This window comes from Haliotis rubra, unplaced genomic scaffold, assembly GCF_003918875.1.
Source record: "Haliotis rubra isolate DU_JTF1 unplaced genomic scaffold, ASM391887v1 Scf194, whole genome shotgun sequence".
Classification (NCBI taxonomy): domain Eukaryota; kingdom Metazoa; phylum Mollusca; class Gastropoda; order Lepetellida; family Haliotidae; genus Haliotis; species Haliotis rubra.
In genome coordinates, this window is record NW_025765936.1 from 1,370,601 (window position 1) to 1,391,175 (window position 20,575).

The 20,575-nt window shown below is 43.0% G+C and overlaps 1 protein-coding gene across 1 annotated transcript; it reads right to left on the reverse strand.

Moving 5' to 3' along the window:
• Positions 1-5,136: 5,136 nt before the first annotated feature.
• Positions 5,137-19,010, reverse strand: LOC124274780 (mammalian ependymin-related protein 1-like). The gene is made up of 6 exons (XM_046710156.1): positions 18,826-19,010; positions 14,999-15,109; positions 12,082-12,166; positions 9,184-9,345; positions 7,552-7,649; positions 5,137-5,325 (listed from the first exon to the last, which is right to left on the reverse strand). Exons 1-6 carry the CDS (start codon positions 18,970-18,972, stop codon positions 5,275-5,277), a joined length of 654 nt encoding a protein of 217 aa, XP_046566112.1. The 5' UTR covers positions 18,973-19,010; the 3' UTR covers positions 5,137-5,274.
• Between the last annotated feature and the right edge of the window lie 1,565 nt (positions 19,011-20,575).

Below are 20,575 nucleotides of genomic sequence, written 5' to 3' on the forward strand. Positions count from 1 at the left end.
ATTGCCCAGCCAATTATGTTGTTATCCTAATTACATTCCATGTCTATACATCTCCTCCTCTTCATGTTCCATTCCTCCTTGACAACGCTACAAGAATCTGTACCGAAACGTCGCACTCACGAAATAAAGAAGTTTTTAGCCATAAAGTTTGTTCAATATTGTACGCCCTAACTTCTAAAATGCCACGCAAACAAATATTTGAACCGATTCATAATTCCAGCTATAATCATGGGTAGAAATATGCGAAAGTATATAGTAACATAAGGGTGATGTTATACTTATTGCGATTGGAGCAAAAACATTAATATTATGTGATTTGAAATTTGCTTTGTTGTTATTGTCATATCATAGTATTATGAATATTTAAAAAATGCTGACAGTAGTGCTAATTGTGTCTGTTAAGATTTGATTCCTTGCAAAGGCGAAAGCAGAATATCTAAGATTATTCGGAGTCTATAAGTATATTTCTTAAAATTGAAAAAATAAATTCCTTTTTCGATCTTAGCGCTACGACTCTCGTAAGTCTTTGTTACAGTATAGGAGGTACGATTGCAACGAGAAAAGTTACGAGATCTTAGGCTTACGATAACTTTGTGAAACGGGGCCCGGAATTTGTAAAAACAACAACGTTAGCACTGTCTTTTAGTGGCATTTAGAGGTTGTACGTAGATGTCCAAGATATTTTTATAGTTCACCTGATGAAGGGACCTGGAATGGTCACGAAACGTCTTTGGGGAAATAAAAAAGAAGTTTAAATCCATAAAAAATATATTGGACATCAACGTTAGCACTCACAAATGTCAGGCAAACATGACGTCACTCGAGAATTATATGACGTCACTCGAGCATTGTATGACGTCACCTTGCACTCATATGACAATACTGTCACGTGCTTCGCTGATAACTTGATAACTCGTCTGGTAATAGATTATGAGAGAGAGATAAGTTTCATGGAAAATATGTAAACGCGGTGAATGACTATTTATATTTTCCTTATATCTTATGAATATATACGATATAGATTATCATATTTAATGTCTGATGGTGTAAATTAACTATACATATTAAAATGGTTTAAAAACGTCAAAGGTGCTGCAGGTGCTATTGTTATTCGTAAAATAAAAGTAAATTTAGTCACAATATGTCGTAATTCAGTGAGAGTATTATGTATGGAACTTTGAGCAAAGAGAACTTTCCAGCTTCTCAACGACATGTACGTCTGCAGTTAACGATGTACTCTCGTGTATGCATGTGCGTGTGGGTGTGCGTGTGTATTGGATATGTACGCCACCAAACAAACACACAATTACATCCCGGGACGGTGGTGGGGTAGCCTCATGGTGAAAGCGTTCGCTCGTCTTGCCGAAGACCCAGGTTCGATTCCTCAAAAGGGTACAATGTGTGAAACCCATTTCTGGTGTCCCTCGCCGTGATGTTGCTAAATATTCCTAAAAGCGGCGTAAGACTCTACTCACTCACTCACTCACTCATTCACTCACTCGCTCAATTACAACCCACGCTTTCACCCAAGTAGCGATATCCGCTTATTCAAACCAATTGCCATACAGTTTTCCGCCTATATGCATACATTAATATTCAATATGGTATATTGAACCGTTAACCTTTAGGAAACACCAGACCAGCTTAAGACGTCCATTCCCACGCTGAAGCAGAGCAAGTAGTCATGTGTTGCTTTAAGCCTATTACCTTAATCTTATATGCACCATTTAAATACTATTTAAAATGTACCAATAAATATCAAAGAAGGACATTTAAATCTATTATAACTGACCCTGACCTTAACGAAGCCCAACCTTTCTTTTTATCTCAAGCTTCTTTCAAAAACTCAAAATTTTAAACAATACTTAACATTTCAGGTTTTTAAATAAACCTGTAGTAACGAGAAAAGAAACTCTTTAAAAAAAAGAAACGCATAGGCCAAAAATAGGGAAATGTATTAAACGTATTTAAGTGTACATAAGTCGACTGAGCTTGAACGTAGATGAAGGAAATTCGACACTCGGCCGAACAAATGTATTGTTGTCATTGTCAGCATTAATTCCGTTCACTCACTGCACATGTGTGGACACAAGGGGGCGTTCAGGTCAGTACCTGGTGACACCACCCCTTGCAGCTGTCACTGCTCGACACCGCCTTAGAAGGGATTGCACAAGTCGTCGGATTTTTGCTTGGGGAATTCTTTGCCATTCCTCCTGCAACGCGATGCCAAGCTCTGCAAGTGCCTGAGGATGTTGGTGACGTTTACGGACGCGTCGATCAAGTTCGTCCCATAGATGCTCGATCGGGCTCAGAACAGGTGATTTGGAAGGCCAGGGAAGGACACTGACGTTAACGTTGGCGAGATGGCACCTGTTACAAGAGATGTGTGGGATCGAGCGTAGTCGTGTTAAAACATCTCCCTCTAGCGGTTAAAGAGTGGGAGGAGGTGATGTCTATGTAGCGAGTAGCTGTAAGATTGCCTTGAACCACCACTATTTATAGCTCTGATCTACCCGCGTAGGACATGGCTCCCCACACCATGACGCCCACTCCACCATATCTGTCCACCTGTCAAACGCAGTTAGGCGCAAAACGTTCGTGATGACGTCGAAAGACACGTTGTCTCCCGTCCCGTCGTTGCAGGAGGAAACGCGATTCACCGCTGAACAAAACGCGTCCCCAGTTACCCAGGTTAAATGCATGTATCCTGTTGCACCGTTGGAAACGTCGTTGTTGGTGTAGTCGTGTCAGGTTACAGGTCCAACCTTTGGTCCATATGCTCAAATTCCAACTTCTCCCAGACGATTTCTGATGGTTTGGTTGGTTGCTGTAGCAAATCGGTGACGTAGGTGAAACATTCGGATGAATCGGTCCTGAGCAGGAGTGGTCAGTTTTGGTCTTCCACTTCTAGGGCGATCTTGGGTCGAATTGAAGCGGGTATATCGATGCCATAATCGAGATATGGTGCAGTGGTAGACGTTCAAGTGTCTTGCAACGGCAGACTGGGATTCCCCTGCTTCCGAACGTCCAATGGCGATATTATCGTCAGAAGCATTCAATCTTTGCATTATTTATCATCGTTTACGTCGTAAATTTCGTAATGAAATGATGAATTTGGTTTGGCCGTTTATATTCGATGTCTCTACTCATGTTTCCGATACATTGCACGTGCCTTACGTGGAAAACATTTTCTGCATGCACTTTCATGTACCGTTTTCATTTTTGTATCCGTTTGAGCGCAGTACACAACAACCACGACACGATTACAGGATTTAAACATAGGAAATGTCTTAATGACGACTGCTGTCAAAGTATGTCGAAATCAACTGCTGAGAACGCCTGTGCGTTTCTTATTATTTTTAGAGTGTACTTAAAATTTCAAGTTTGAAAAAATATTTGAAGCACCGAGAAATTAATCGAAGCAACGAAAAAAAATCATTGAAGCAACAAGTAAATACCTAAAATTTCAAGTTTTTAAAGAAACTTAAAGTAACGAAAAATATACTTGAAATTTCGAAAATTAACGAGACAATAATTGAAGCGACGAGAAATTGATTGAAGCAACGAGAAATTAATTGCAGCAACGAAAATACTCGAAGCAACGATCGGTGAAATTTTTTATTATGATAGAAAGTTGGCAGCATTAGGTTTTCATACACCTTGAGTCCTCGTGTTCTGCAGCGTGATAGATGTCTCTCAATATATAATTGTTTGAAGAAATCCATTTCGTGCAACACACTTCAATAGGTCCAGGGGCGTTGGGGTAGCCCAGTGGTTAAAGCGTTCGCTGGTCACGCCGAAGACCCGGGTTCGATTCCCGACATGGGTACAATGTGTGATGCCCATTTCTGGTGTAAAAATGAGTACACGTGTATAAATGGGATTGTACCAAAATATTGCAACCGTTATCAAAACGAGAGAACAATCAAAGCTTAAGGTAAGAAACCGCAACTATTTCGAGGGCCAAAAGAAACTTTACCACTGTAGAGATAAAATTGAAAAAAATAAGAGCGTCAGAAAGACTTTCTGAAGTGACACTTTCCAGAAAGGCAGTAACGGTGACAATACCAAGCCTTGTTTCAGTCCTGTTATGTTTTTAGTCAGCGCTTCTACTTTTGCGTCAGAAATACGTTTCACTCGATGAATAAATTGGTATGGTTTTTGATACATTATTCCAATAATACAACCCTAACCATCGCCGTATATGTGCGCGTGCGTGTGCGTGTTTGGGTGGGTTTATTACTGGTGTTCCCCTTCGTGAGATTTTTCAGCTGATCATGTTGTTCAAGATTCATCTCTTAATCCATGCTTGTCGTAAGAGGCGACAAACAGGAGCAGGTGGTCAGACTCGCTGACTTGGCTGACACATGTCATCGTATCCCAATTGCGTAGATCGATGCTCATGCTGTTGATCACTGGATTGTCTGGTCCAGACTCGATTGTTTACAGACCCCTGCCATATAGCTGGAATATTGCTGAGTGCGGCGTAAAACTAAACTCACTCACTAGTACTCGTCTTCAGTTTGAATCATTTTGAGCCGAGATCATGGTCCCATTCAATAAAGCGATCGTAGAGCAAAGGTGATACTTTAACATAGAATTACGACAACCGTAACGCTGAGGTGATAATTTAACATAGAATTACGACAACCGTAACGCTGAGGTGATACTTTAACATAGAATTACGACAACCGTAACGCTGAGGTGATAATTTAACATAGAATTACGACAACCGTAACGCTGAGGTGATACTTTAACATAGAATTACGACAGCCGTAACGCTGAGGTGATACTTTAACATAGAATTACGACAACCGTAACGCTGAGGTGATATTTTAACATAGAATTACGACAGCCGTAGGGCTGGGGTGTTACTTTAACATAGAATTACGACAGTCGTAGCGCTATGGTGATACTTTATAATAGAATTACGACAGCCGTAGGTTACGAGGTGATACTTTCACGTAGCGCTAAGGTGACGCTTTAACATGGAACTACGCTAGTCCTAGCGCTATCATTACTTTGTTGAATAGTGCCAAGGACAGATCACGTGGTTATGATTAGATCACGTGGGTAAGACTCGGTTTCCCTGTTGATTGCGTATATTTGAAACGATGTTAAAAACAAAACAAAAACAACATCGGATCACGGCGGAATTGTTCAGCTTGTGACTTTTTTTATTGATCTAAAGTTGAAACAGAGTTGCTAGTTCTCTCGCGTGGTTCCGTACCACATAGGGCAGCGTGGCGAGACATGTTAATCCGAGGAAAATAACTAAACATGGAGGCCAAGCATGCCACGTGTAGTACTCTTCTTGGCGTCTTGCTGAAATGACAATACATATAAACATATATAAATTACCGACAAAGCGTTGATTGGGGTAGCGATTGATATAATAATAATAATAATAATAATAATAATAATGAGAAGTCTTATAATGCGCTAATCTCCACGCAACAAGGCGCTAACACCCTGATTATTATTACCCCGGATGACCCAAGCTGCCTGTTAGGCGCTAGAAGGTTATAGTCACATGACTTTATCCAACCGGGTACCCATTTTCTGCTGGGTGAACAGAGGCTGGGTGAGTGAGTATGGTTGTACGCCACTTTTAGCAATATTCCAACAACATCACAGCGGGGGACACCAGAAATGGTCTCCACACACCGTACGCATGTGGGGAATCGAACCCCGGCCTTTGGCGTGAAGAGCAAACGCTTTAACCACTAGGCTACCCCACCGCCCCTATGTAGTGAAGTGAGTGAGGTTACCGCTATATTAAAAATTATAACGCTGAAGCCGCTTTTTGCGTCACCTTACACATGGGGATTAGAAACAGAGTTCCTCTTGCTTGTCGTACCAGGCAACGGTACGAATAGCATCTTCAGACTCGACTGTACCCGTGAAGATCCGGGTTAGAATTGGTCTATAGTTACCCATGCTTGTCGTAAGAGGCGACTAACGGGATCAGGTGGTAAGGCTCCCTGACTTGGTTGACACAAGTCATCGGTTCCCAGTTGCTTAGATCGATGCTCATGCTGTTGATCACTGAGTTCAGACTCGATCATTTACAGACCGCCGCTATATAGCTGAGTGCGGCGTAAATATTGAAACATCAGTCTCGGTTCACCGATTTTAGATTGTTTTTAAGTTCGTGTCATAATATCATGGATCGTTTTAACATCCTGGGTATTGTAACAGCAAGTGAGTGAGTTAGTTTTACGCCACAGTAGAAAATATTCCAGCTTCATTGCGGCGGGATTTTAATAATCGAATCTTGACCAGACAATCCAGTGATCAACAGCATGAGCATCGATCTACGCAATTGGAATACGACCAAGTCAGCGAGCCTGACCACCTGGTACCGTTTGTCACCTCTGACGACAAGCATGGGTTACTGAAGACCCGCATCTAACCCGGAATTCTTACCCGGATCTTCAAGGGTATTGTATCAAAAATGCTGAGGGTTGAATCAGTGAGGTAAGTATTTTGTATCATTAAGACCTTTTGAAAATGTTTATAGGCAACACTTACCACTTTGGCTTGATCACAGGCCTCCAGATGTGTATAGGTAACACTTACCACTTTGGCTTGACCACAGACCTCAAGAGGATGTTTACAGAGAACACTTACCACTTTGGCTTGACCACAGACCTCTGGTAGATGTTTATAGGTAACATATACCACTTTGGCTTGACCACAGACCTCTGGTAGATGTTAATAGGTAACACTTACCACTTTGGCTTGATCACAGACCTCTAGAAGATGTTTACAGGGAACACTTACCACTTTGGCTTGATCACAGACCTCTGGTAGATGTTTATAGGTAACACTTACCACATTAGCTTGATCACAGACCTCTGGTAGATGTTTAATAGGTAACACTTACCACTTTGGCTTGATCACAGACCCCTAGAAGATGTTTACAGAGAACACTTTACACTTTGGCTTGATCACAGACCTCTGGTAGATGTTTATAGGTAACAATTACCACTTTGGCTTGATCTCAGACTTCTAGAAGATGTTTACAGAGAACACTTACCACTTTGGCTTGATCACAGACCTCTTGAAAATGTCTATAGGCAACACTTACCACTTTGGCTTGATCACAGACCTCTGGTAGATGTTTATAGGCAACATTTACCACTTTGGCTTCATCACATACCTCTGGTAGAGATTTATAAGTAACACTTACCACTTTGGCTTGATCACAGACCTCTGGTAGATGTTTATAGGTAACACTTACCACTTTGGCCTGAGCACAGACCTCTAGAAGATGTTTATAGACAACACTTACCACTTTGGCTTGATCTAAGACCTAAAGGAGATGTTTATAAGCAACACTTACCACTTTGGCCTGATCACAGACCTCTTGAAAATATTCATAGGCAACACTTACCACTTTGGCTTGACCACAGACCTTTGGTAAATGTTTATGAACAACACTTACCACTTTGGCCTGAGCACGGGCCTCCAGGAGATGTTTATAGACAACACTACCATTTTGGCCTGAGCACAGGCCTCTAGGAGATGTTTATAGACAACACTTACCACTTTGGCCTGAGCACAGGCCGATGGTGGGGTGAAGACAGATTTATCTTTGATTCCAGGAGTGATGTTTACAAACCCAGTGGTGGTCATTACGGCGGCTGAAACAGAAAGAACATACAGAATGATCCATACTTTGAGGGCGTGAGTGAGTTAATGGAGTTTAACTCCGCTTTAGTACAAAGAAGACTTTACACTTAGGGGGGATTGATCTGGGTCTTCGTCCTTAGTAGCAAATGGTAGAGCCGTTGTGCTCTAATGAGCTATAAGGTAACATTATCGCAACTTGGAATAATATCAGCAATGCGCACAGCTAATCCATATTTAGTTTAATGACAATAGCAGGCCTAGGCTTCAGTTATCCAAACGTCCTGAATCAAAGGGTACCATATGCCTGAATCAAAGGGTACCATATGCCTGAATCAAGGGGTACCATATGCCTGAATCAAAGGGTACCATATGCCTGAATCAAGGGGTACCATATGCCTGAATCAAAGGGTACCATATGCCTGAATCAAGGGGTACCATATGCCTGAATCTAGGGGTACCATATGCCTGAATCAAGGGGTACGTTACACCTGAATCAAAGGGTACCATATGCCTGAATCAAGGGGTATGATACACCGGAATCAAAGGGTACCATATGCCTGAATCAAGGGGTATGATACACCTGAATCAAAGGGTACCATATGCCTGAATCAAGGGGTAACATATGCCTGAATCAAGGGGTATGATACACCTGAATCAAGGGGTATGATACACCTGAATCAAGGGGTACCATATGCCTGAATCAAGGGGTATGATACACCTGAATCAAGGGGTATGATACACCTGAATCAAGGGGTATGATACACCTGAATCAAGGGGTATCATACACCTGAATCAAAGGGTACCATATGCCTGAATCAAGGGGTATCATACACCTGAATCAAGGGGTATCATACACCTGAATCAAAGGGTACCATATGCCTGAATCAAGGGGTATGATACACCTGAATCAAAGGGTACCATATGCCTGCATCAAGGGGTATGATACACCTGAATCAAAGGGTACCATATGCCTGAATCAAGGGGTATGATACACCTGAATCAAGGGGTACGATACATCTGAATCAAGGGATACCATATGCCTGAATCAAGGGGTATGATACACCTGAATCAAGGGGTACGATACACCTGAATCAAGGGGTACCATATGCCTGAATCAAGGGGTATGATACACCTGAATCAAGGGGTATGATACACCTGAATCAAGGGGTATCATACGCCTGAATCAAAAGGTACCATATGCCTGAATCAAGGGGTATGATACACCTAAATCAAGGGGTACGATACACCTGGATCAAGGGGTATCATACACCTGAATCAAAGGGTACCATATGCCTGAATCAAGGGGTATGATACACCTGAATCAAGGGGTACGATACACCTGAATCAAGGGGTATCATACACCTGAATAAGAGGCATCGTACATATGAATCAAAGGACATCATACACCATTACTTGGTAGATCTGGGTTCGATTCCCTACCTGAGTACAATGTGTGAAGCCCATTTCTGGTGTATTGCAGGAATATTGCTAAGAGAGGCGTAAAACTTCTCACTCACTCACTCACTCACTCAAATAGCTACGTACTTGTGCCGAGATCACCGTAGGCGATCTCGGTGATTGGGATGCAGCCTGTTGTGGTCATGGAGACGTAGGCTGTGAAAGGATCTTGTTGGATCATGTATGAGGTTGCCTGCAGCATGTTGTCACCGGCGCCATAGTAAAAATTACCGAGCTCTTTTGCATTATCTGGAGAAGAGATAATCAAATGCCCTGGATCACGATATTACAAAGTATTCGTTTCAACATATATCGTCTTTGTATTATCACATCGCAACTTTGTATCAACACACATCGTCTTTGTATCAACACACATCGTCTTTGTATCAACACACATCGACTTTGTATCATCAACTCACGCCCGTTGCGTCACCCACATTGCGTCCGTGGTGTAGTGGTTAGAGCGTCCGCCCAGAGAGCGGAAGGTCGCGGGTTAGATCCCCGACCGCGTCATACCAAAAGACGTTAAAATATGGTACTTGTTGGTCCCTGCCTGGTGCTCGGCATAAATGGGTACAACAAGGACTGGTCGGCTCGGAGTCAGTATAATGTGTCTGAGTGGGGAATTCATGCTTCACTGCAGCATGGTATCTCAGTGGGCTAGCACTACAAAACCAGCTTCAGTCTGGGCTAGTACAAGCAGCCGCACATACACATACATACGCATGCACGTCGTCATATGAGCGGAATATTCTCAAGCACGACGTAAAACCCAATTTCACCTCACCTCACCTCATTGTAAGATCACATTGTATTATCCCCTCGGGTTTTGGAATCATCACATATTATCACATCGAGTCAGATATCATCACCTCGAGTCACATACCATCACATCGAGTCACATACCATCACATCGAGCCACATGCCATCACATCGAGTCACATACAATCACATCGAGTCCACGATATGGCTGAAATATCATCAATCGAGTACTATTGCAAATATCATCACATCGACGTTACATTGAGTACATATCATCACATCGAGTCACATATCATCACATCGAGTCACATACCATCACATCGAGTCACATATCATCACATCGAGTGACATGACATTGAGTCACATATCATCACATCGAGTCACATATCAACACATCGAGTCACATCACATCGAGTAACATACCACATCGAGTCACATCATCACATCGAGTCACATATCATCACATCGAGTCACATATCACATCGAGTCACATGACATCACATTGAGTCACATATCATCACATTGAGTCACATATCATCACATCGAGTCACATATCATCACATACCATCAACACATCGAGTCACATATCATCACATCGAGTCACATACCATCACATCGAGTCACATACCATTACATCGAGTCACATATCATCACATCGAGTCACATCACATCGAGTGACATATCATCACATCGAGTCACATACCATCACATTGAGTCACATATCATCACATCGAGTCACATATCATCACATCGAGTCACATACCATCACATTGAGTCACATATCATCACATCGAGTGACATCGGGTCACATTGAGTCACATATCATCACATCGAGTCACATACCAACACATCGAGTCACATATCATCACATCGAGTCACATACCATCACATCGAGTCACACATCATCACATCGAGTCACATACCATCACATCGAGTCACATATCATCACATCGAGTCACATACCATCACATCGAGTCACATACCATCACATCGAGTCACATATCATCACATTGAGTCACATATCATCACATCGAGTCACATATCATCACATCGAGTCACATATCATCACATCGAGTCACATACCATCACATTGAGTCACATACCATCACATCGAGTCACATACCATCACATCGAGTCACATATCATCACATTGAGTCACATATCATCACATCGAGTCACATATCATCACATCGAGTCACATACCATCACATTGAGTCACATATCATCACATCGAGTGACATCTGGTCACATTGAGTCACATATCATCACATTGAGTCACATCAACACATCATCACATCGGGTCACATATCACATCACATTGAGTCACATATCATCACATCATCACATACCATCACATCGAGTCACATATCATCACATCGAGTCACATAGTCATATATCATCACATCGAGTCACATATCATCACATCGAGTCACATACCTTCACATTGAGTCACATACCATCACATTGAGTCACACATCATCCCATCGAGTCACATACCATCACATTGAGTCACATATCATCACATCGAGTCACATATCATCACATCGAGTAACATACCATCACATCGAGTCACATATCATCACATCGAGTCACATATCATCACATCGAGTCACATATCATCACATCGAGTCACATACCATCACATCGAGTCACATGACATCACATCGAGTCACATACCATTACATCGAGTCACACATCATCACATCGAGTCACATACCATCACATTGGGTCACATACCATTACATCGAGTCACACATCATCACATCGAGTCACATACCATCACATTGAGTCACATATCATCACATCGAGTCACATATGAACACATCGAGTGACATCGGGTCACATCGAGTCACATCGAGTCACATACCATCACATCGAGTCACATATAATCACATCGAGTCATATACCAACACATCGAGTCACTCAGTCGCACGCCCCCTCACTCACTCGCACGCCCGCTCCCTCCCTCACTCACTCGCTGGCATGCTCCCGCGCTCACTCGAACGCACGTTCCCTCGCTCACTCGAACGCACGCACGTTCCCTCGCTCACTCACTCGCTCGCACGCTCCCTCACTCACTCACTCGCACGCAAGCTTCCTCACTCACTCGCACGCACGCCCCCTCGCTCACTCACTCGCACGCTCCCTCGCACACTCTCACGCACGCTTCCTCGCTGATTCACTCGCTTGCAAGTACCTGCCATCAGTCACTCACTCACTCACCTGGGACGCAGGCCTTCTGGAAGGGTTGGTCAAACTCCATCACGTCACAGACGCCCGACATCTCGTTGAAGTTATACATCAGTTTCTGGAACATTATCATATCCAGATATATCACCCCTGATGACGTCACCAGTTCGTCACTGCAGTCAAATGTGACATAATATTTACACACACGTCATTGCACACAGGTCCTCTTTCCACAAAACGATATTACAGCTACGAGTAATATCAAAGTGCATTATTTCATAGAGTTGGAACAAACAACTACAGTACAACCAGAATTTGTTGAGAATTTAAAGATTGTAATTTTTTTCACTCATTACTCACGTATTAAATGTGAATATTAGCAGAACATAACTCCAGATTCAAAAACAGGTGAACAGTTAGTATTTTGTCAAGTCACCATGGGCTGCAATGCAGGCTTCAATGTGGCGGGGCATACTACTGATCAAAGAAGTTAGAAAGTCGTTGTCCATGCTGTCCCAATATCGGACCACCTCTTCGTTCATTTCAGCAATATTTGTCAGATTTTTCCTTCATAAGTCCCCAAACATTTTCTGTTGGATTTAGGTCAGGGCTATAGCTTGGCCAATCTAATAATGTCGTATTTTGGGTCCGAAACCAGGCCTGTGAATGCTTTGAACGATGTTTTGGGTGGTTGTCCTGCTGAAAAATCCACAATTTCCATAGAACACGTGAGCAGATGGAAGTAAATGTCCCTCGAGAATATCTGTGTACCGCTCACTGTTCATATTCCCTTCAAATACACAGAGGGGCGTTGCCCCTAACACAGATATGCAACCCCACACGTTAAATTTCGGACTATACTTTGGGCGCTGATACAAAGGTTTTTCAGTTTGTTTGGTCCAGATTTTCAGTGTATTAGGAAACAGCCACACAGAACTTTCATCTGAGAAAATCACATTGTCCCAGTTAAAATGTCTATGCTGTAAGCACCAGTTCAACCTTCGCTCCTTTTGTTCAGGTTTCATGATCGGTGATGGAATGCAGCTCAGTTCTAATTGTCTCCTTACAGACAGCCACAGTTTCTCTATCAATCATATCCAGCCTTAAGTTTTCTAAACTCCTTCGTTTGTTTTTAGAAACGAGTATACCAAGCCGCCTCCTGTCACCGACAATCAATTTTATGGGCCTACCTGCGCCTCCATGGTGCTCAATGCCATATCCATTTGCAATATTTTTCAATAAATTTTTCAATATTTTTCAACACGATAAACAGTGGACAAAGGGATGCCACTTTAGCTGATCTGATGTCCTTGTTATAATACTCTAAAATCAAATTCTTCTTCTCTAAATCATCCACACTGAGGATCACTGAAAATGTCGTAAACAAAGGGGCATAACTCTTCACAAACTAATGATAAAGGATTAACGGAGTTGTCTCTCTTGAATAAAACCAAGCACTTGATAGCTGGTCAAGGTTGTTTATACTAGAAATCCAATTAAACATATTCCTAAAATTCTCAATAATTTCTGGTCATACTATAGTTCATTAAATGAATATAACAGCAATACAACGGGGCGTGTCACATCTTCCTGGTATTAGCCTGTGCACATATTAGCGATTATTACCCATATATGAAACATATATATCATATGTCCACATGTGCACATATTACATGATCGCTTTTGCCTAGCAACCATTGTTTCTGTATTTCGTCGTCTGTAACGTCATACAAAAACTGATGGTGACGTCAATGAAGAGGGCCGTCACACTTGCTTATCGTGTTTCACTGCACAAATATACATGAATAAAATGGATAATTAAGACATTATTTCACTCGAGCAACACTAAATTTCACACTCGTTTCGTATAAGCCGTATGACACACTCGTTCGTGTAATAATAAACATTATCTAGAGTATGTTAGGGGTTAGTCTGGGTCTGGGGCTGACGGGCTACGAGAAACTGACTGACTGACTGGGTTTTACGCCGCTTTTAGCAATATTAATAATAATAATAATAATAATAATAATGTGTCCATTTATATGGCGCCAAACTCCACACTAGGTATGCTCATAGCGCTAACAATCAAGGCACAGCACATTATTACCCAGGATAACCCAAGCTGCCTGTTAGGCGCTAGAAGGTTATAGTCATATGACTTTTTTCCACCGGGTACCCATTTTCCTGCTGGGTGAACAGAGACAATTTTGAACAAACTCACTTGCCTAAGGTGAGACCACATGTGTCACATGTGTTTCGTTGTGGGGCAGGACTCAAGTCCTAGAAACTCTCAGGAGTCAAGCTGCCAAACACGGTCACCCATCCAAGGACTCTCCGAGCTCGACGCTGCTTAACTTCACCGATTTGTGACCTGAGCTTTAAGCACAGGACCACGCGCCACCACAATATTCCAGCAATATCACGGCGGGGGACTCCAGAAATAGGCTTCACACATTGTGCCCATGTGGGGAATCGAACCCGGGTCTTCGGCGTGACGAGCCAACACTTTAACCACTAGGCTACCCCACCGCCCCGCTACGAGAAACAAGAAAAAGATCATGCTAGCAAAATAAAGGCTACTTGTAACTTGAAATATACGTAAACAGGCACCCATTTCATTTTGGAATGTAACGGTAGGATGTTCAGAAGAAAACTACGGGCAGATAATGAGCACAAGATTAACGGCGAGCACAGGCAGGGTAACAATAAGCAGCATCTTTTAGCGTCTTCGTTTATGGCCGGGGATCGAGCTACCGATCTACCGTTGTGTCGAAGTTTGATGTGCCGAACCTACGCTTGTTTCGAAGTAAACTCTTGGCCCCTGCGCATTTCTAATATAGTCACTATTTGAGGATTTGTCAAACCTCGAATAACTCGAAGTAGCTACACAGGTTTCTTCAACTTCGTGTGACTTTAATTAAAGTGTAGAAAGACACTCTTGTCTGCTTACCTTGTTGTAGTCGATGATTGTCTTGTTCTTGAAGGTCATGCCGTCAACCATGGTGGTGGTGTCAGAAGCTAGCATCATGTCGGTGAAGTCGTAGGACATTAAAGTCGTTGACTGTTGAAGAAGAAGATATCGATAGCTCGTCTCAGAAAAAAATGCCCATTAAAACCATCATGGAAAATGACGCCAGGTGTATTTCGCAATAGGTTCACGTGGGTTTTTTCAAGTGAATATTAGTAGTTTACCTGCCTTTGCAAGTGTTTGTGACGGAAGTGGTTGATCGTGAAAAATGAACCAGGCTCGAATAGTTACATGTGACTTTGATACGCTTAGTCATTGTTCACATACAGATATTTTACGTGATATGTTTTGATTGTGGCGTCATCGATAGTCAACAACGAAACAATAAACAAACAAACCTGAACCAAGCAGGCAAAAATAAAGAGGATTTCCTGTGTAAATCGACTCTTGACCAGACAAACGGATGGTTGATAGCATGAGCAACTGAGTACGATGAAACACAATCAGCGAGGGCGTCGTTTTACAGTGACTGAATTAAGTTTTACGCCGCTTTCAGCAATATTCTAGCAATATCACGGTGGGGGACACCAGAAATGGGCTTAACACATTGTACCCACGTGGGGAATCGAACCCGGGTCTTCGGCGCGATGAGCAAACGCTTTAACTACTAGACTACCCCACCGTCCCGCGCTGTTTTACAATGCGGTTGTCGTAATATGGGCCGTGAAATTATGCACATTACGGTAATCGTAGGGCTACGATGGTACTGTGGTACGGAACCTGTGCCCAAGTAACAACTGACTGACTGACTGAGTTTGGTTTTACGTCGCTTTTAGCAATATTCCAGCAACATGACGGCAGGGGACACCAGAAATGGGCTTCACACATTGTACCCATGTGGGGATTCGAACCAGGGTCTTCGGCGTGACGAGCCAACGCTTCAATCACTAGGCTACCCCACCGCCCCCCCCCAAGCAACAAGCACCTGGTACGGGGACGCTGACGCACCAGTATATGAGAACACGAACAACGTCGGAGGACTTGGAATGAACAAGGGCATACATGTGACCAATCGATCCACATAAATTCGGTTATTCTCGGGAAAGCAGGTTGGTGCGTAAACATTTGTTTGTTTCTTGTTTTATGTCGCATTTGGCAATATTCCAGCTATATGGCGACAGTCTGTAAATAATCGAGTCTGGACCAGGCAATCCAGTGATCAACAGCATAAGCATCGATCTACGCAATAGGGATACCATGACGTGTCAACCAAGTCAGCGAGCCTGACCACCCGATTTCGATAGTTGCCTCTTACAAGCATGGGTTGCAGAAGCTCAATTCTAACCCGGATCTTCACGCGTTAGTGCGTATAAGAGTGAGTGAGTAAGTAAGGCTTTTTTACGCCGCTATTATCGTATTGACTTAGCCATATCAACTGGTATGTTATATTTAAACCCTTGGTGTATTTGAACCCAAGTTTAGAGAATGTTCAAAGATAAACAAAAATAGCCCCGAACAATCAAACAAACAAACAAAAACAAAACATAAAAAACTATCCTACGAAAACAACTACTAGCAAGCACAGCCATATAGCTGGAATATTGCTGAGTGCGGCGTAAAACTCAACTCACTCACTCACTTGCATACAAGGTTAAGTTGGACCGGCGCAGAGAACGCGTTTACGAGCGGTAGGCGGTGCACGGCAAGGAGCAAATCCATTTTGTTTGTGAAAGGCAGAGCTGATGTAGGCTAGTGCACGTGTATTACATGACGATGAAATTGATTTTGCGCGTAGCTGCACACGCCTTGCTTCACCCATCGCACTATACTTCATCGCGGACAACCTGGGGCTCCTTCGCTAACAATGGCAAGCGCCAGTGGTCGGCACCCATACATGCTAATACGGGTCAATTGTCAGGTCGGTGCTCAACTTATCCTTGTTTGCCAGCAATAGCAGTTTTATAACTTTTGCAACATTCTTTTATAATTGAACCTTCACGGCTGGCTGCCACACTCATCTTTACTTTCAGTCGTAATATATATACAAACTCAAAACATTTCTTTCATAGTGATATGTGATGATATTCCCACATCGGATGTCTCGAAGTTCGTATAACTCGATTTTTTTTCTTGGTCCCATGAATATCGAGACAACGGTGCTCGACTGCACTTCATATCAAAGTCAAAAGTCAAAATATGTTTATTTGTATGTAAGGCCCCCGGCCCATATACATCGGTTACAAAGAAGGTTCTTATTTAGGAGGATAACAATTGTTTTCTTAACATAATAGCATGATGGATATACAGTGATAATCTTTTTAAAATGGAGACATCGCATGAGGAAACAATTTTGTAAAATGCTGCATTATTACTTCTGATTGTAATACACTTACGGAGATAATCAGAACGGATTTTATCATAGGCTGGACATTCAACAAGAAAATGTAATTCGTCTTCAATGCCTTTTTTACAAAATGGACATGATCTGTAATTTCTATCAATGGATAGTCTTCTTCCTTCTTTTACTTTTAAATCTAATAGTCCCAATCTAAATTTTACAAGTACCAGTCTCAGATTCTTTGTAGTCACGAGGGATAAATATCTTTCTGGTTCTAAAAGGGACTTAAACTGTCTGTAACAATCAAAACGGGAGCTTTCTTCTAACCTCGAGTGCCATTCTTGTTGAAAAAATACATATACAGCGATCTCTAAACTGGTTCAGGAAAACATTGACATTACCTACGCCTTGGTTTAACCAGACGATACCAAAACCTTTAGAACAAAGAAGGTTCCTTATATGGGACGCCCAAGTTTCTTTGCCGTTACTTTCTAAATGTAGAAGCATATTGTAGGAAATGTTCGGGAGACGGTGATTGTGCTATCTTTAGCCAGTATTTTAAGCATCTAATTTGAGCATTAATGAAAACTGGAAATCTCCCACATTCTCCATATACCATGTCGTTAGGGGTAGATTGTGTAACGCCTAGAAATTTCTTGCAGGCCAGTAAGTGTATCTTTTCAAGCGCTTGGAAAGGTTGGAAGCCCCATATTTCGGAACCGTACAAAAGAATAGGCTGAATGTGTACATCAAATAATTTGAAAAACACGTTGTGGGTAAGGAAACCAACGTTGTTATAAACGGACAAGAGGTGTAACAGTGCTTTCTTAGCTCTGAGAGCTAAATCTGCAGCACAATGTGTCCAGTTCATAGTTAAGGAAAAGCTTTACACCGAGGTATTTATAATGATTTACGACATTAACGGGTTTAGAATTAAAACACCACTTTTCCTTCGAAGAGAGGGGACCACCTTTTCTAAATACAACAATATTAGTCTTTTGAAGATTTACTGATAGCGACCATTCTGAAGAATATCTTTCTAGTATGTTTAGTTGGTTTTGTAACCCAATAATTAAGGTAGATACTAGAATTACATCGTCTGCAAAATCATAATGTGCGATCCACATTAATAAGTGAGCCGGTATATATTTCAGACCGTGACAGGCGACTGAAAGTAAGAATAGTTGATGCACGTCATCGTGTCCCAGTTCTGGAGATCGATGCTCACGATGTCAAGCACTTGAGTGTCTTGTCAAGATTTCATTATTTACAGACCGCAACCATATAGCTGGTATAATACCGCGTGCGGCGTTAAACAAACAAACAAAAAAACAGACAGACAGACAGACAGACAAACAAACAAGCCATAAATACCTGAGCTGAGGTGCTCTTCCCATTGGTTAAACAAAGAAAGAAAGAAACGAACAAACAGACAGTCAGACAGACACACAGACAGACAAGCCATAAATACCTGAGCTGAGGTGCTCTTCCCGTTGGTCACAGATCCCACGATGCTGCCAGCAATGCCTTCCCATTGGTCGGGGGTGCAGCAAGGATCGGCAACAGGACCTGCTGCAGTCAAGGCAACGAATAGAGCGAACAGGGCGATTTTCATCATGACGGCAGTTTTGTGATGCGTCGATGGAATAACGTCCGTACTACACGCCCTATATATACACCCGTGTCACACGGTGTGGATGGTGCTTGTCGGTAGCTGGTTGGCTGGAGTGTAACCGGAGCCTTATAGATATGTTGCAATGTGTACGGGTGTACTTTAAACATGCTTGTTGGAGTCACCCGAGCTGTGACTGAGTGTTTAACCCTGACCTGGTTTTAACAGCAGCTCGAATATCTTTGGTCCAGCTCGACACCATGAGCATGAGCCGGCTGGGTAAGCTTTGTTTACCCCTTTTCGCGAACACCTGGTGTCATGTATTTCATGTACTTTTACAGCTAGTTTGTCTTGAACGCCCACTGGAATCGGCCTCAGTGTATAATGTGTTATTCCCTGGTACTGAGGTCTTAATATACTCCCCCAAAAAAGAAACGCATCAGGAATTTCAACTGTACTTTTATGTTTATTTTGAAACATCTTGTAGGCTTTATAAGTCAATGAAATATAGCGAAATTGCACACTGGGAATGCAGACTTATCCGTCTTTGGCACCAACTCGAGGAGTTTGAGTGTCACATGGAGACGTGTGGTGGCGCTGAGGTCAATACCTCGTGTGACCACCGTGGGCATCCAGAACTGCACGGCATCGCCTCGGCATCGAACGAATAAGTATCAGAATCTCGTGTTGCCCAATCGCAGCCCACTCTGCCTGTAGTGCCTGTGCGAGTTGCTGAAGTGTCTGGGGCTGAGGGTTACGGCGTCGCACCCGTCTGTCCAGGGCATCCCACAGATGTTCGATCGGGTTTAAGTCCGGTGATCTTGAGGGCCAGGGGAGCACATTGATGTTGTGGTTCTGGAGGAAGTCTCTAGTGTGACGTGCTGTGTGGGGCCTGGCATTGTCCTGTTGAAACAACTCCCTCTGGCGATCAATGATTGGAAGGAGGTGTGGGCGTAGGATTTCGTCACAGTACCGTTGAGCTGTCAGGTTGCCCTGGATCATCACCAAATCACTTCTCCTACGGCAGGTGATCGCTCCCCACATCATAACACAGCCCCGGCCGAATCTGTCCACCTGGGGAACGCAAGCGTCGGCGAAACGTTCACGTCGACGTCTGTACACCCGCATTCTTCCATCGCGTCGTTCCAATAGAAATCGTGATTCATCACTGAACCAGATTCTACGCCAATTCGGTAGGTTCCAGGCCTGAACGTTGGTGCACCATTGAACTCGATGTCGACGATGTTGTTGTCGAAGCACAGGGCCAAAATAAGGTCTTCTGGCACGAAAACCAGCCTCTCTCAACCTGTTCCTGACGGTTTGTGCAGAAAACCTCCTCAATCCGGGTATTTGTCGAGCGGTACTGGTGGCCGTAGCTGTTCGATGACGCAGGTGATGGACCCGGATGTAGCGATCCTGCGCCGCAGTGGTCGCTCGAGGTCGCCCACTACGAGGGGCATCTGCTACCGAATTCTGCCCGCGATATCTCTCCCAGAGCCGTGAAATGGTGCTTTGGTGAACATTCATGCGTCGGGCAACTGCACGTTGAGACTGGTCAGCTTCAAGCAAACCAATGGCGATATGACGGTTGGCTTCACATAGACGTGGC

What these genes read in the sequence shown, in the direction of transcription:
- LOC124274780 (XM_046710156.1), bottom strand. Translation starts at nt 18,972, where the DNA reads ATGATGAAAATCGCCCTGTTCGCTCTATTCGTTGCCTTGACTGCAGCA. An exon ending in CTACGGTGATCTCGGCACAA is followed by an intron (nt 7,650 to 9,183) that starts GTACGTAGCTAT and finishes TTTCTGTTTCAG; the next exon opens with CCGCCGTAATGACCACCACT. An exon ending in CCTGTGCTCAGGCCAAAGTG is followed by an intron (nt 5,326 to 7,551) that starts GTAAGTGTTGTC and finishes TTGTCATTTCAG; the next exon opens with CAAGACGCCAAGAAGAGTAC.